General features: G+C 41.0%; 1 protein-coding gene across 1 annotated transcript in view; it reads right to left on the reverse strand.

Annotated features, from left to right (window-relative positions):
* Positions 1 to 2975: 2975 nt before the first annotated feature.
* Positions 2976 to 14046, reverse strand: part of NRDC (nardilysin convertase) — a 35642-nt gene continuing 24571 nt past the window's right edge. Inside the window, exons 22-31 of the mRNA XM_063427811.1 lie at positions 13849 to 14011; positions 13235 to 13266; positions 10980 to 11118; positions 9259 to 9306; positions 8896 to 8948; positions 7831 to 7914; positions 6683 to 6773; positions 6359 to 6475; positions 5786 to 5875; positions 2976 to 4510 (exon numbers count right to left, since the gene is read on the reverse strand). Coding sequence (XP_063283881.1) covers positions 4313 to 4510; positions 5786 to 5875; positions 6359 to 6475; positions 6683 to 6773; positions 7831 to 7914; positions 8896 to 8948; positions 9259 to 9306; positions 10980 to 11118; positions 13235 to 13266; positions 13849 to 14011 — 1015 coding nt within the window. The 3' untranslated portion in view covers positions 2976 to 4312. The remainder of the gene's footprint in view (positions 4511 to 5785; positions 5876 to 6358; positions 6476 to 6682; positions 6774 to 7830; positions 7915 to 8895; positions 8949 to 9258; positions 9307 to 10979; positions 11119 to 13234; positions 13267 to 13848; positions 14012 to 14046) is intronic.

A 14046-nucleotide genomic window follows, 5' to 3' on the forward strand; every position in this document is an offset into this window, starting at 1 on the left:
AGGGGGGGAGGACCTAATGTCCCCCCCCCCGAGCGGTGGGTGGAGGCCCTAAATACTAATTGGGGGGGGAACCTAATGTTAAAAAAAAAAAAATCCATCTTTCACAACCGAACAGAAAACGTTTCCCATGCACATGCCTATGACTTACCTTTCCTGCAGCTCCCCACTGTAAGTCTCGCGAGAGCCGACCCGTGGCAACACTCCGCGCAACACTCAGACCGCGAGACTTACAGTGGGGAGCTGACCGGAATGGAGAAGGGAGCAGACAGGAGCTGCAGGAAAGGTAAGTAACAGCTTCCTGCCAGCCCCCCTCCTGCACAGCCCATCCACTGGACCACCAGGGAATTATATAGCCCCCCCCCTCCCTGGCCATGTATCAAGCAGGGAGGGGGGACGAAAAAAATAAATACAAATTTAATATTACCGGTAAAAAAAAATATATTTTTTTAAATGTAATATTATAATATTAAAAATGCCCACCCCCCACCAAGGTTACACACAGTGCATTCATACACAAACACAAAACACACTGCATTCATTATATACACACACACACGGTAAATAAATGTTCAATTAATATAATTTTGGGGGGGATCTAGTTTTATTTAGAAATTTACCAGTAGCTGCTGCATTTCCCAGTCTTATACTAGAGTCAATAAGTTTTACCAGTTTTTTGGGGTAAAATTTGGGGCCTCGACTTATACTCTAGTATATACGGTATATTAAACGTATCTGTATTTTCAGCTTTATGCTCCTTTTGAATATGGAGGTCTACTACCCCTTTTGCTGGGTGTCTTTTTTCGCAGCACAAAATAGTGTGTGGTGCTGTGAGGCTTTAGCACCCATTATGGGCGCCTGTGTCCACTTTTTTGTTCCCCAGGCACAGCTCCCCTCTCTTTTCCTACCTCACTCCTCGTTTTCCGTCCTAAGTTCCTCCTTCCTCCCGAACAGCGGTCCATTCAGGCTGCATTTAGCATGGACTCCTTCGCGCCCTCCGCCACGAGCGTAGACAGGTGCTACTTCATTACTCCATCCCCCCACCCAGAGTCTGTACATATTGTCATTCAGGATGTGGCTAGAATGTCATCCCATAATTTAGGGGGGGGAAATGAGCAAATGTTACAAACAAATGTAGGCAGTTAGCGTACATGTTCCTTCTGTTCAATGTGTGAGGAATGTCTAGGGAAAACACACAGCAGGTGAAAGAGTGGCACTATACTACATGGTCTAGTACAGGTCTGGCATTATCGGACAAAATGCTAAACAAAAAATAGCCAATTAATCGCGGACTTAGTGTGGCATTAAATATGCTGACTTCCGTACTAGAAGATTGAATAAATATTTTGGTTTGTCCTCCCCCCTCTTTCAATATGTGTCAGCTTTAAAACTGAAATTCTAAACAGCCAATTAATAAAAATAATAGTTTGACTTTAAAGGGAAACTCCAGTGCCAGGAAAACAATCCGTTTTCCTGGCACTGGAGGGTCTCTCTCCCTCCCACCCCCCAATTCCCAGTTGCTGAAGGGGTGAAAACCCCTTCAGTGACTTACCAGAGGCAGCGACAGGTCCCACGTCGCCGCTTCCTCCTCCCCCGCCACTCCTCCTTCTGCTTACGTCAGCCAGTGGGCGAGACTGATCTCGCCCGCCGGCCGAGGAGACCTAATGCGCATGCGCGGCAATGCCGCGCATGCGCATTAGCGCACCCCATAGGAAAGCATTGAAAATGAATTTCAATGCTTCCCTATGGGGAATAGAGCGACGCTGGAGGTCCTCACACAGCGTGAGGACGTCCAGCGACGCTCTAGCACAGAAAACCTGTGCTATAGAGCAGGAAGTTTCCTCTAGTGGCTGTCTAATAGACAGCCACTAGGGGAGGACTTAACCCTGCAAGGTAAGTATTGCAGTTTTAAAAAAAACTGCAATAATTACAGTTGAAAGGTTAAGGGTAGTGTGAGTTGGCACCCAGACCACTCCAATGAGCAGAAGTGGTCTAGGTGCCTGGAGTGTCCCTTTAAGTATAGGCTGCAATAGATGTGACGTCCACTTTGGACATTTCTCTCTCTGAAATCTGCATTGGTTCAGAAAAGGGTAAGGAAGCACGCACTAGGGTGTGTTTTTTTTTTTTCTCTATAGGACTACCCAAGCTGCTGTGTTTTCCTTTTTGCTCAAAAAGGAGAAAATTATTTTAAAAATTTAAAAATCATGACCACTGTAAAAAAAAAAAAAAATCATTAAAAACCCATACAGAACCAAAACTTCCAAACTCATCACCATAAACCACTGCTTTTTATGATAAGCTCAGCAGTGCTATATAAAGTTAACCCCTTAAGGACACATGACATGTGTGACATGTCATGATTCCCTTTTATTCCAGAATGTTTGGTCCTTAAGGGGTTTTTAAATGAGCATCATGATTGGCTGAGTCATTACCTGGGCTGGGCAGTGTGCAATGCAGAAGCTGCTTAAAACCTGTGGAGTTTAAGCTTAAGGAACAAATGTATTTAAAAAAAATTGGTCAACTCCAATCCTAGAGGGTTTTCATTAATGTTGATAGAAATTAGGGTGCAACATTTTACGCTGAGGACACAGTATGCAAAAAGAAGGACTGCCCACAACATGCCAAACTTTACTAAAACCTGTATTGAAAACTGGCGTGGGTGTAACGTCAAAATAGATTGATATATCTGATCAAGGTTTGGTCACTGTTGCAGTTATGAGGAACTACAAAATATACATTTTATACTTACATTTTTCTCAGTATTGCACAATCAAATAAATGCACATCAATGTTTGTCCAACATACCAACTTTAAAACCTTTAATGATAACATCCATTCCAAAATTCAAATCCTAAAACCAGACAGGCAATCATGTGACATGCATTTCTGCCTCTGAAAGCAAAATCTGCAGCTACTGAGAGTTAGGAAGTGATCACTCCATAGCAAGAATGTTAAGAGAGGGATTAGAATAAGAGAGGGATTAGAATAAAGCTAGGCAACCTGTTACTATGCAAGGCTCAAACTGCATTATATCAATCTGATTCAGAGATATTCATGGAGTCTAGTGCAGCATAAGTCAAGAACAATATAAGCACTGCAGCTTGATGTAGTGGGTATGGGCCTAGTGTCTTCAGGTTTGGAGGACCACTCTCATCTGATCAGTAGTTCCCCAATGAGAAAAGAGTGAAAAAAGGTATCGGTCTCCAGCTTGAGGACTTTGGCGTTAAACCGTTCATTAACAGTTTAACGGGACACTCCAGGAACCATAACAACTTAAGCAGAATCAAATGGTTATGGAGTGAGGAGGTCACGGGTGTCTTCTGACCTGAAAAGGTTAATCTCATACTAGTGAGGAACGGTTTGACAGAAACAAAAGGGTTTTACCAGCTCCCGAGGGATTATCCCACCCAAGCCCAAATGACCGTGGAGAATTATCACTTTTGTACTAGCAATGTCAATTTGTCAAACCTGGATGGCATCGATTAGATGAGAGTATTGGGCTAACCTGCCTCGAGCACTCACAGCCAACCAATGTCCTCCAGACTGGCCAAAATTTCTTAAACTGGATAAATCTCCTACATTAACATTATTGAAGTGGTGACGACTGCACCCCTTTACAATTACAGTAGATGCGGTCTCCTTTCTAAATATATGGTAAAGGCTTCTATTATTGCTGCAACATACTGCAAAAACTTGTCAGAGTAACATCAATCTCAGAACTTCTGTTAATTCCCATTTCAAGAGGGATTTTGCATAAAAAACCTCAGATATCTGCTCGCCGGAATTCTAAAGCCTGTATATTTCAAAGTGCTTTGCAAATTCTATATTTTTACGATGGCACTTTAACAGATGTATAAATAATCACCTAATTTAAATATCAATTTGCCAGCCTTTTGTCTTCTTTTCTTTCAAGAGCTATGAACTTAGGGATTGGCTGTCCTAAAAGTTACTTTACCCCCAAGTGGAGCGAGAAAATCTGAGGTCAAAGTCAAAAGGTAATTGTTGGTTTTCCAGTTCATGTTAAAATCCAGGCCCTGCAGTGAGATACAGAGCTAAATAGATTTGATAAAAAGCCTCAGCACCGGTAAAATGACAAACTCGCAAAGAGCTGTGTTACTTCCTGCATCGCCCAGCAATTGACTTGTCTTGTCACTTCAGGAGGACTACTGTTGCCACTTTTAGGGATTTCTTTAGCTTGCAGCAAAAACAACAAACTGTCCTTTAAAAAGCACCCAGAAAAGCAAACGAATACAGTCTGTGATAAGTTATGAAGCTGTACTGTGATAGCCTAACAGTGCATTCCCCGCCGGCTGACTTATTCGATGATTTTATGCAAAGGAAGCAGTGTCAAGGTGGAGGTGAAGCGGTGAATGTCTGTAATTTGTACAGTGTCCGCCATAAGTGGGGACACCGGAAGGAAAGTCAGATGGCTGATGTTACTGAAGGAAGATTCGGGTTCTCCTGCGTTAGCTGCCGTCACAGTATCTGGCTCTTTTTTACCAAATCCAACCACCTGGTAAAGGAAAAATAAATATCTTAAGATTGTTAGATCATGATTTTTTTCCCTTATTCTCTGCGTTACCTACCCATTATCTAAGATTCTATATACCATGGGCAACAATGTTATTCTGAGCACATTTCAGTCTAAAATAACATCTAGTTGCTGAAATTTCATCTCTAGATAGATAATCTGAGATCTCAAACCACTCTGCTACTGAAATGTAATCTGTAGTTAGACAATCTGAGATATCAAATTATAGAATCTGTACATGTGACAATTAGCCCTTATTATATGAGATTTCAAAAACTCAGTATTAATAGCCTTTAACCGTGGCATTTATTAAATGGAGGTTGTGTGTTTCAGATTGAAACAGTGTGTAACATATTTGGAGTTACACTGTTAGTTTCAGTAGATTTACTTTACAGGAATTAAAGGACCACTATAGTGCCAGGAAAACACACTCGTTTTCCTGGTCTCTAGGTGTCCCCCACCCTCTGGGCCCCCCTCCCACCGGGCTCTAGGGGATGGAAGGGGTTAAATCTTACCCGGTTTCCCCCGCTGGGCTCCCTCAGCACTGGGGAAGTCTCCTCCTCCTTTTCGCCATCATCGGCTGAATGTGCATGCACGGCAAGAGCCGCGCGTGCATTCAGCCAGTCCATAGGAAAGCATTCTTAAGGCTTTCCTATGGACGCTGGCGTCTTCTCACTGAAAATCACAGTGAGAAGCGCCTCTAGCGGCTGTCAATGAGACAGCCACTAGAGGCTGGATTAACTCATAAAAACATAGCAGGCAGGGTTAACCCTAGATGGACCTGGCACCCAGACCACTTCATTAAGCTGAAGTGGTCTGGGTGCCTATAGTGGTCCTTTAAACTCTAGCAACACATTTCTGTGTGCACTATTCTCTTCCCCTCGTCCCAATTATGTGATTTTCACTTAGAACACTTTTCACATTTACAGTCTAACACTTGTGTATTTGTTCTGTTGTGTTTGTCTTTCTTTAATCAGAATTTCAAAAGTGTCACTCAGTAACGTGATATTTTACTAAAGGTAATTAGTGATGCCGAGCCCTCTAGTGGAGTTTATTTCAAATTTATTTCCCTGTCCACCAATCTATTTCCTATAGAAGTTATGTTTAACCATGTGATTCGTATGCGTTTTCTTTTGTAAATCTACAGTAGATTAGGGTTTAACTTGCAGTCATTCCTGCTGTAGAATACTCAGAATATATCAGTTGTCAGTGGAATGCATCTTTGAACCTACTGCAGAATATCCTAAATAAACTTACATGAACACTCAGAACCCGTCGGTTAGCGCCACGGTGGTCCTCAAACCACCTGATCATGTCTGCTTTACTGAAAGTCTTCAGGGCGTCAATCTGGAACACAAGAATGTAGCAAACACGTTATATGCATGTCAGCTGGAGAGGTCTGGGTGTGGTGGAAGAGATGTCTGGGGATAGTGCCACGGAACAAGCAAAACAAGGAAACCTCTGGATCAAATCTGCACTTTTCAGTATTATATGGATGATTCAAACCTGATGTTTATGGCCTCTAGGATTGTCCACCTCTGATAAATGATATTTACTTTCCAACAGGTCATTAACAGCCAGCACTTATCAACTTGATGAATAAAAACGAATTTGGGTGAGTAGAGAGTTAAAGCTTGTTCATTGGCGAAACAGTAGAGGAAAACCGGTTTGGATCTATGAACCCAATAAAACATTGAGAGTTCTACCCCCAGGAGAAACTCACCAATGAGAGGGTGTAGCAGAACATCCAGGACAAATTCTGACATTGTTTCAGAAGCAGCGATGTGACAACATGAAGCCACTCTAGAAAGGATTTGTTTTATGCCATACCTCATGTTCCAAACGATCAAAAAGATACTGCTGGGTCAGGACCTCGCTCCAGTTCCTGTCCACTTCTTCTCCCAGGTGAGTGTCCTCACACTCCTTTAGCTTTATCAATGCCTTGACCTACAACAAAGGAGCAAGAAAATGCTGACACAGACTGAAAGGTATCCGATACTGAAGAATGTATTCTGGCATTCTTGTGCATTACATCTCTACATCTGGCTTTGATGCTGAGCATCAATTCAAACTTATACACAAGCAGGAATCCAGGAAAAGCCAATTCAGAATCAGTTCTAGTAACAGGTTAATCCATTGTGAACATTTTATTACCTGCGTTTTAAAAGCTTCATCCGTCAAGTTGCTAATTTTTTCACCAAAACAGGTAAGAAATTCTTCAATTTTCTTATCAACCACTTCCGAGCTGGGAATGGAGAAGGAAACAATTTATCTTTCGAGTCAAGTGGACAAGTGAGAAAACCAAACTTAAAAAACCTGACTAACATATGACTAACATATGACATTTATACAGTTTTATCTTCCGGACATAGTAGACCAAAACCTTATTGCATCCCCACATTGCCCTGCCTCTATGTGGGCTTTCCTGCTGATTCAACACCCCTACACTAGATTCAGAGCATTTTTGTAACCCAATCATTAACTATAGTGTGAGTTTGAACGATAACTAAAGCTAGACTTTCCACTGGACAACCCAGAACCTTCAGCACCAAGCATCACTAGAGTTTTTTGCAGTAGTTATGGTGCTAGACTGATATAGGTGAGGTGCTTCATTATTATTTTTTTGTCAACCTGTTTTTAAGTTGTATGAACAGGGAATGGCATCTTATCCTAGCTCCAACTACCTCCAAAGTCAAAATTTGGACTTTCACTTCCTCTCTATCCTTCCAAACTGAATGCTCACAAATATAACTTGTCAAACCAGCACTAATGAAAACGGTGATTAGAACTCGCCAAATGGGCTTTAGGGATTACATCAGTGCTAATAACCTCTCAACGGGCAATTTGAATTGACGATGAATAAGTTAACTTCTCCAATTAAGACATTTCAGGAGTAGGCTTAGGGTGTCTGGGAATCAGTATACTCAAACAGCGTGATAATGGTTTGGCAAAAACTGGGGGAACTTCATCCTTATCCTTCCTAGTACCATAACCACTATATTAAGCTGCAGTTATGGAGCTGGGAGTATCCCTTTACAACAAGTCTAGGGCTCTAGTGAAACAACACTTTCACGATTCATTGCAGAAGCCCCCATCTTTCAATGTCCAGAGCCAGAGTTTTTATCTTGACTCCATTTCCCAATGCAATAACCAACAGCTGACATAAAGGAGCACGTCTGTTATGAGGATAATAGACACGTCCTGCACTTCACATTTCATTGTCGTTACTGCAAATCCTGAATGCTTTTTAACCGTACGTTCACCTCGAATGCATTTGTGAATGGTGTATTCAGATCACTTACTTGAATTTAGTTGCCTGCGTTTCTACAGTGACTGAGAATCCCAAAATCCCAGAGGTATTTCTGCAGATCGGGTACACATGATACCTGCAAAATGAGCGAGCAAAGAAAACAAGTTCTTGAAATTCAGTCCGCTACATTACACAGAATATATACGGTATGCACATTTTCTTAAAAAGGCTGTCATCTTAGTCCCCTTCCCGCACACCTAAAAATGTCCCAACAATTCCTGAAGAAAAAAAAACAAAAAAAAAAACCTTGCATTGACCACGTTGGAATTTTACTGGAATTCCAACAGTCAAAAAGGTATGATCAAAGTCTTAAATATTTTCTGATTGGATGGGGGGGGGACAAAGCTTGGCCTATAGAGGATACTGCAGACTTGCGGGATCCTCCATGGACATCAGTGATGTACTCTCACACATGATCAAGGGTACAGTGCTGATGTCTGCTCCTGGCACAAGACGCTCCAGGAACTGAAGAGGATCCTATGGAAGAAGATGAGGGCTGCTGCAAGGGACAGCTTCAGGTAACCATAACACCTGCATTCCGCAGCCATCGCGCACAGCAAGAGGCAAACAAACATTAGGGGTGTTTGCAAAATATGGAAAGACCCCGAAAAGGTGACAGAGATGCTTGAAATTAGAATGCATGTTTCATGAAAACACATTGAATTTACAATTGATTTTATAATGCTATCTGGATTCAGAGTAACATAAAAAAGTGCAGTTTCTTTATTACATCTGATGGGGTTAGTCCAGGTTTTATTATTTAACCCCTTAAGGACACATGACATGTGTGACATATCATGATTCCCTTTTTATTCCAGAAGTTTGGTCCTTAAGGGGTTAATGGGTACTGTAATGATGTGGTGTTTTTCATTACTTTTTACTGAAACCTTGGGGCCCGAAAATGTTAAGTTAGCATAATAGGTGTTGACGCCTTCAAAGCCTATTCTATGCACACATCTGGCCAGGAAGCTGTGGCCCAGCTAAGTAGTAAACGATAGATTATAAAAGAAGACCATACACAGTATTACCCCTAATCAAACCACGTCTCATCACTTACCCCAATGTTTGCTTAGTCCTCAAAAAGTCAAAGCAAGGCTCCTCCATGTGCATCTGAAAATAAAATCTCATTAGAAACTGTGTCAGGTAATTAATATCCATGAACAACACTAAAACCCACCGACTGTAGAGAACGGCAGTGCTGGAGTAATGGGGAGCAGCTGAATATTGATATAAATCTCTCGCAAACTATAGCAATATATTATTTATCACTTTGACAACCATATTTACTGCCTTAAAAGCGGTAACATGACCGGCTCACATTAAAAATTACAAAAGGCCATGAAGTGGATGTCTACAAGTTCCATAGATCTTGCTTTTTGGATGAAGTTTGGGGACAGATGCTATGTTTAAGAACACTTACCACAAGCAGCTCCATCAGGGTGTAATCTCGCAAATTCTTAGCTCCAGACTAAAAAGAGAGAAAGACACCAATAAGGCAACGTTTCCTATAAATAAAATAGTGTAGACAACCAAGCTCTGATAAAGACAGCTGAAATCAGAAGAATTTTCAGGGTCATCTTCTTGGAACTTTAACATTAAGTCTAAGTCATCACAGAGAGTTATTCAAAAAAAGAAGAAAAAAAAGCAAGCCTTCAATATAAATCTGAGTAGATTATCTTCAATATTTCAGCATTCCGCCGGACAGATTAAATGTAATGCAGCATTGAAGCCATCTGTTGTGAAGAATGCCCACAAAAAAAGTCAAACCATTTCAAAATCTTGCTCTATGAAGTAAACGTTTTTGCAGATTTAAATCTTACGCAATGTAGGTCGTTTTTGTAATAGTTAAGGAACTCCTATTTTCAGATGACTTTAATGTTTCTGGATATGTTAATGTCGCTCTCCAAATGTGGTAAGGCATGACCGCTGATCTTGGTCCAGCTTCTACCCTTCAAAGACTTAATTTAAATAAAGGATGACAGAATGTGCAATGCAGAAAGTGTGATGTGGGAAGGTTTATGGCCTGGCTGGTTAAAGTGGACGATTTTGGTGTGTCTGTCCAGGTGTAGATCCATAATTGTCGACCTGAAGCTCTTCTTGTTCAACTATGAAAAGGCTGTGGGCTCTAATATAGTATTGATATCCTCCTTAGCAGCTGGGTGCCGTCATCATTGGACTTTGGAAAGAAACACCAGAGCACACTAACAGGGTTGTTCACTTAAGTGAGAATTCAATGTGAATTTCAAATTTAAGGTTAAAATAGCCAAACTTGAAACATAGTCTTAGTCAGTTTCAGTTTTAAATTCTCACTTTGGTAAATAGCCCTATGAGTTTCTTTTCTCAGAGCTTGAAATATGGATGGACCCATGGAAGTAGGTTAAAAAGTAGGCTTTGGAGAAAAAGAGATTAGTTCCAGAATACCTGCCAGAACTTTCCAACTAGCAAAGTGTGATATCAAGGCGTCAGGTGAACAGGTAGTAAAAAAACATCTATCCTCATGGAGCAAGAGTCAACACTGAACAACATCAAAATCAGCACGCAAGCTTCTAGGTTGGTGATTCGTTCCACCCTTTTGTGGGACACAATTGGTCACTGCTCAATTTTAACCTTCTTTGCATCAACATCAGGAACAGATGTGTGAAATAAAGACCATATTGGGTCTTTTTTTTAACCATACCACCACTGGTATAGTGTATTTTATAGTTAATACAATTAACAGCATTTTCCCAAATTATAGGCACAAACAGTGCATGTTTTCACTTAATACTGGCTTATGGACATAGGACAGAGTCCGTGTGTGGCTGCTGTTTTCGCTGCTGAATTTGAGAACACCAAAAAATGGTTCCGTAAAGGTGTCTGTAAATGATGTTAAGATTTTTTCAGTTGTGATCCGGACGTGTATAAAGGACATTAACGTTGGGGAAGCAATGTTTCTTTTAATCTTTTAATGGAAGTGGTATGGAAGCCCCCGAATCATTAAGCACAGCTGAGCAATAACAAGTACAGCACTTAAATATGAGCATCACTGCAAAATATGTTAGTGCTATAAAAATGCAGTAATACTTATAACAAAAATAAAGAGTACAATCACCAGCACAGTATTTACATTCAACACAGAGCTGTGGCCATTTTTGGCCTTACCTGATAATATACTGTGACCTCTGAGTTAGGGTCCTCTTTATTCAGCGCTTGCACTTTGCATAGGTGGAGAGCGTTTGGCAATTCCACCACTTGGAATTGCACCGGAACCGGATACTCCAAAGGCTGAAACTGAAGCATCCTGGAAAGATGAGACCAAGGAAAGGGGAATTTATCAATCAGAAAATCACACAAACTGAACTCAATTATTCTATTCATTATTTTTTTTTTAAGTGCAAGAATAACCTGGTATTGGTATATAGAGAAGGATATTTACAATTTGGATATGTTATCTCTATACTTTAAAATGAAAAACAAAATGACCTACACAGTGTTCTAGAAATAGAGGAAGATGTACAAATGAAGACTTATACAAATCAGCAGGAAAAGCCTAAGAGAATTCTTATGCACTCACAATCTAAAATAATCGCAATTTACCAGGATGAACACTTGCTTTGTGGACAAGGGAAAACAACCAAAACGCAACCCTGTCCTATGACAGTATGTAAAACACTAGAAATATGCAACTTGTACATAAAAGAACTAGCACCCCACCAAGATTGCCCAGCAGTCGGATTCCCGCTCGTTAAATGCAAAATGGCGGCCTTGCTGCCCATCCTCGGTACAGCATAAAATGCGGCTGGCAAGAAGAACCGTGGGCTGAGGCCACTGCTGACCTAGGCCCCCACCCCCGGAAGCCGGCCATTCCAGCAATCACAACACAACCATGGCTCCCGCATGTCCCACAAGCTCAACTACAACTACCTTCCTGGGCTACGAGCCCTCAGAAGACAATCCTCGAACCATGGCCCTACTCCCGGACATAACACTTCGCCGGGCCCACGTTGCTGGCCTCTACCGTAGCAGGAACTGAGGGCAAGGGTTGTAGGCTGGACTTACCATCATTTCGGGACTCGGCTGGGACAACACTTTGGCTGGAGGCTGGAACTGACCGGGTCCAGAGGAAGCAGCAGGCTTGCATGCTCACAATAACCCCTAAGAGCCTCCCAGTGGTTCACACAGCATTGTTCGCCCCTTGTTGCTTAAATCTTCTTATTTATCTCCTATATGGCTTATCAACTACAAGTCACTGCTTAATGTCTTGATAGGCATGTTTAACGCTATAGCACTATATCTCTCCAGCATGACTGCTTTACTTACCTATAAGCCTGTTCTAGTATCTTATATGGCAGTCACAGTTACACTACTTTTTATCCTTTTGGTAGCTCTTTAGCAAGACTGCTTAACCTACCTATAAGCCAGTTCTATTATTTTCACAACCTTTTACAATAATGCATTGTCAGTTCGTGCCACCTGTCTTATTCATTGCTGTGTATTGCCCCCTGGCTGACATGCCTATTGTTTTAACTCTTCTCTGACTAGCCTGACTTTTAGCATGATTACTCTACAAACACACAAAATGAAGCAATCACTCATCAGAGAATGTATTGATATTATTTACTGCACATGTGTGCATTTTTGCTATATATATATATATATATATATATATATATATATATATATATATATACACACACACACACACACACACTTTCTTCCTTTCTGTAAAGTACTCACATTGCTTCAATAAAACAAAGATTGACAAAAAAAAACCCACAAAAAAAAAACAAAAAACAAACACACACAAACTAATTTAGATTGTGTTGAACCTTCATTTAAACGCTAATATTATCAAATGCTACAAAAGACAAAATGGTGGGAGCTTCACGCAGTTTCCATCATCACATGCTGCCATTTCGTATGCAACAGGCAATGAGACCAGATGACTAGGACGTCTCACAGAATCTTCCACAGATCAGCAATTTCAACCCTCGTGCTGTCATTTGCCCGAATATACAGACTTGGGACACAACTGGTAATTGCTGGTGATGAAAATAATGGCTCATGGGATACAGCAACATGTGACAATGGAAGCTGCGTGAACCCCCACTACCACCATTTTGTCTTTTTATATAACCTGATAATGGTGGCGTTCAAAAGGAAATTCCAACACAATTCACCTTGAGCTAAAGATAAAAAGAACTGAGGAACAAGAGCATTAACCAAGTATATCATCCTTCTCACTCACTCCACTGTGAACATGTCACATTGGGGAGGTCTTTGCAACAAAAAAAAAATCCCACAAGTGACCGTACTTCTTTATGTTACTTGGGAATTTTGTCACTTAAGTTAATTGCAATAACAGATAAAACATGTAAAAGAACTTAATAGACAACAAGAATAAAAGGTTCACTCACATAGTGACATATTGGAAGAATTTGGCAGACTCCTAAAAGGGGAGAAGACAGAAAACCAGACTCATTAAAACAAACTCAGCAATATTCCTTCTATACTGTAAAAACTGCCAAATGAGCGATTATTAACGTCATTTATATAGCGCCAAAATATTCAGCAGCGCTTTACAATATAATAAAGAGGGGAAATTTAACAATACAAAATGTTGCAGGAACAACAGGTTGATAAGGACCCTGCTCAAAAGAGCTTGCAATCTAGAAGAATGCAAATTTACAGCGTGGATGGCATTATAACGGTCATGGATATAGGTCCTGTGTAAAGAGAGTATTATAAAAAATATTTAGAAATATTCATGCAGCAGAAAATCCTAAAGCTGCAGCAATCTCCAGGGGCAGAGCGTTAAACGTGGAGCAATCGCCATGAAAACCAAGAGAATGCTCCTGCTGTCTGTACACATTTGGAACTATGCTCCAGAGTAAGCGTGAACGCGGTACGAATTTATATTTCTGCTTTAAATATAATTCAAAAGAAAGAGACACCCTTTGTGTTTTATCTATTCTCAAAAATAATTATGCACCTTACCACACGTCCCCAACTGCAAGCACTACAGGCTCACCTTGCTGGTGAAGTTTCCCTGCACCAGGCCCTCAACATACAGCTGAGACTTTAACTGTTGGACAAAGGACAGTAGCTTATCCAAGCTCTGTCCCTGGAGCAGCGCCTGGTACTTCTCCATCATGGACCATCGGTTGTGCTCAAGGATCAGGAGCCGAACGTCTCTGAAAAGGAACAGTATTAGAAAAACAAGCTCAGA

The sequence above is a fragment of the Pelobates fuscus genome, chromosome 7 (genome assembly GCF_036172605.1).
Source record: "Pelobates fuscus isolate aPelFus1 chromosome 7, aPelFus1.pri, whole genome shotgun sequence".
Taxonomy (NCBI): Eukaryota; Metazoa; Chordata; class Amphibia; order Anura; family Pelobatidae; genus Pelobates; species Pelobates fuscus.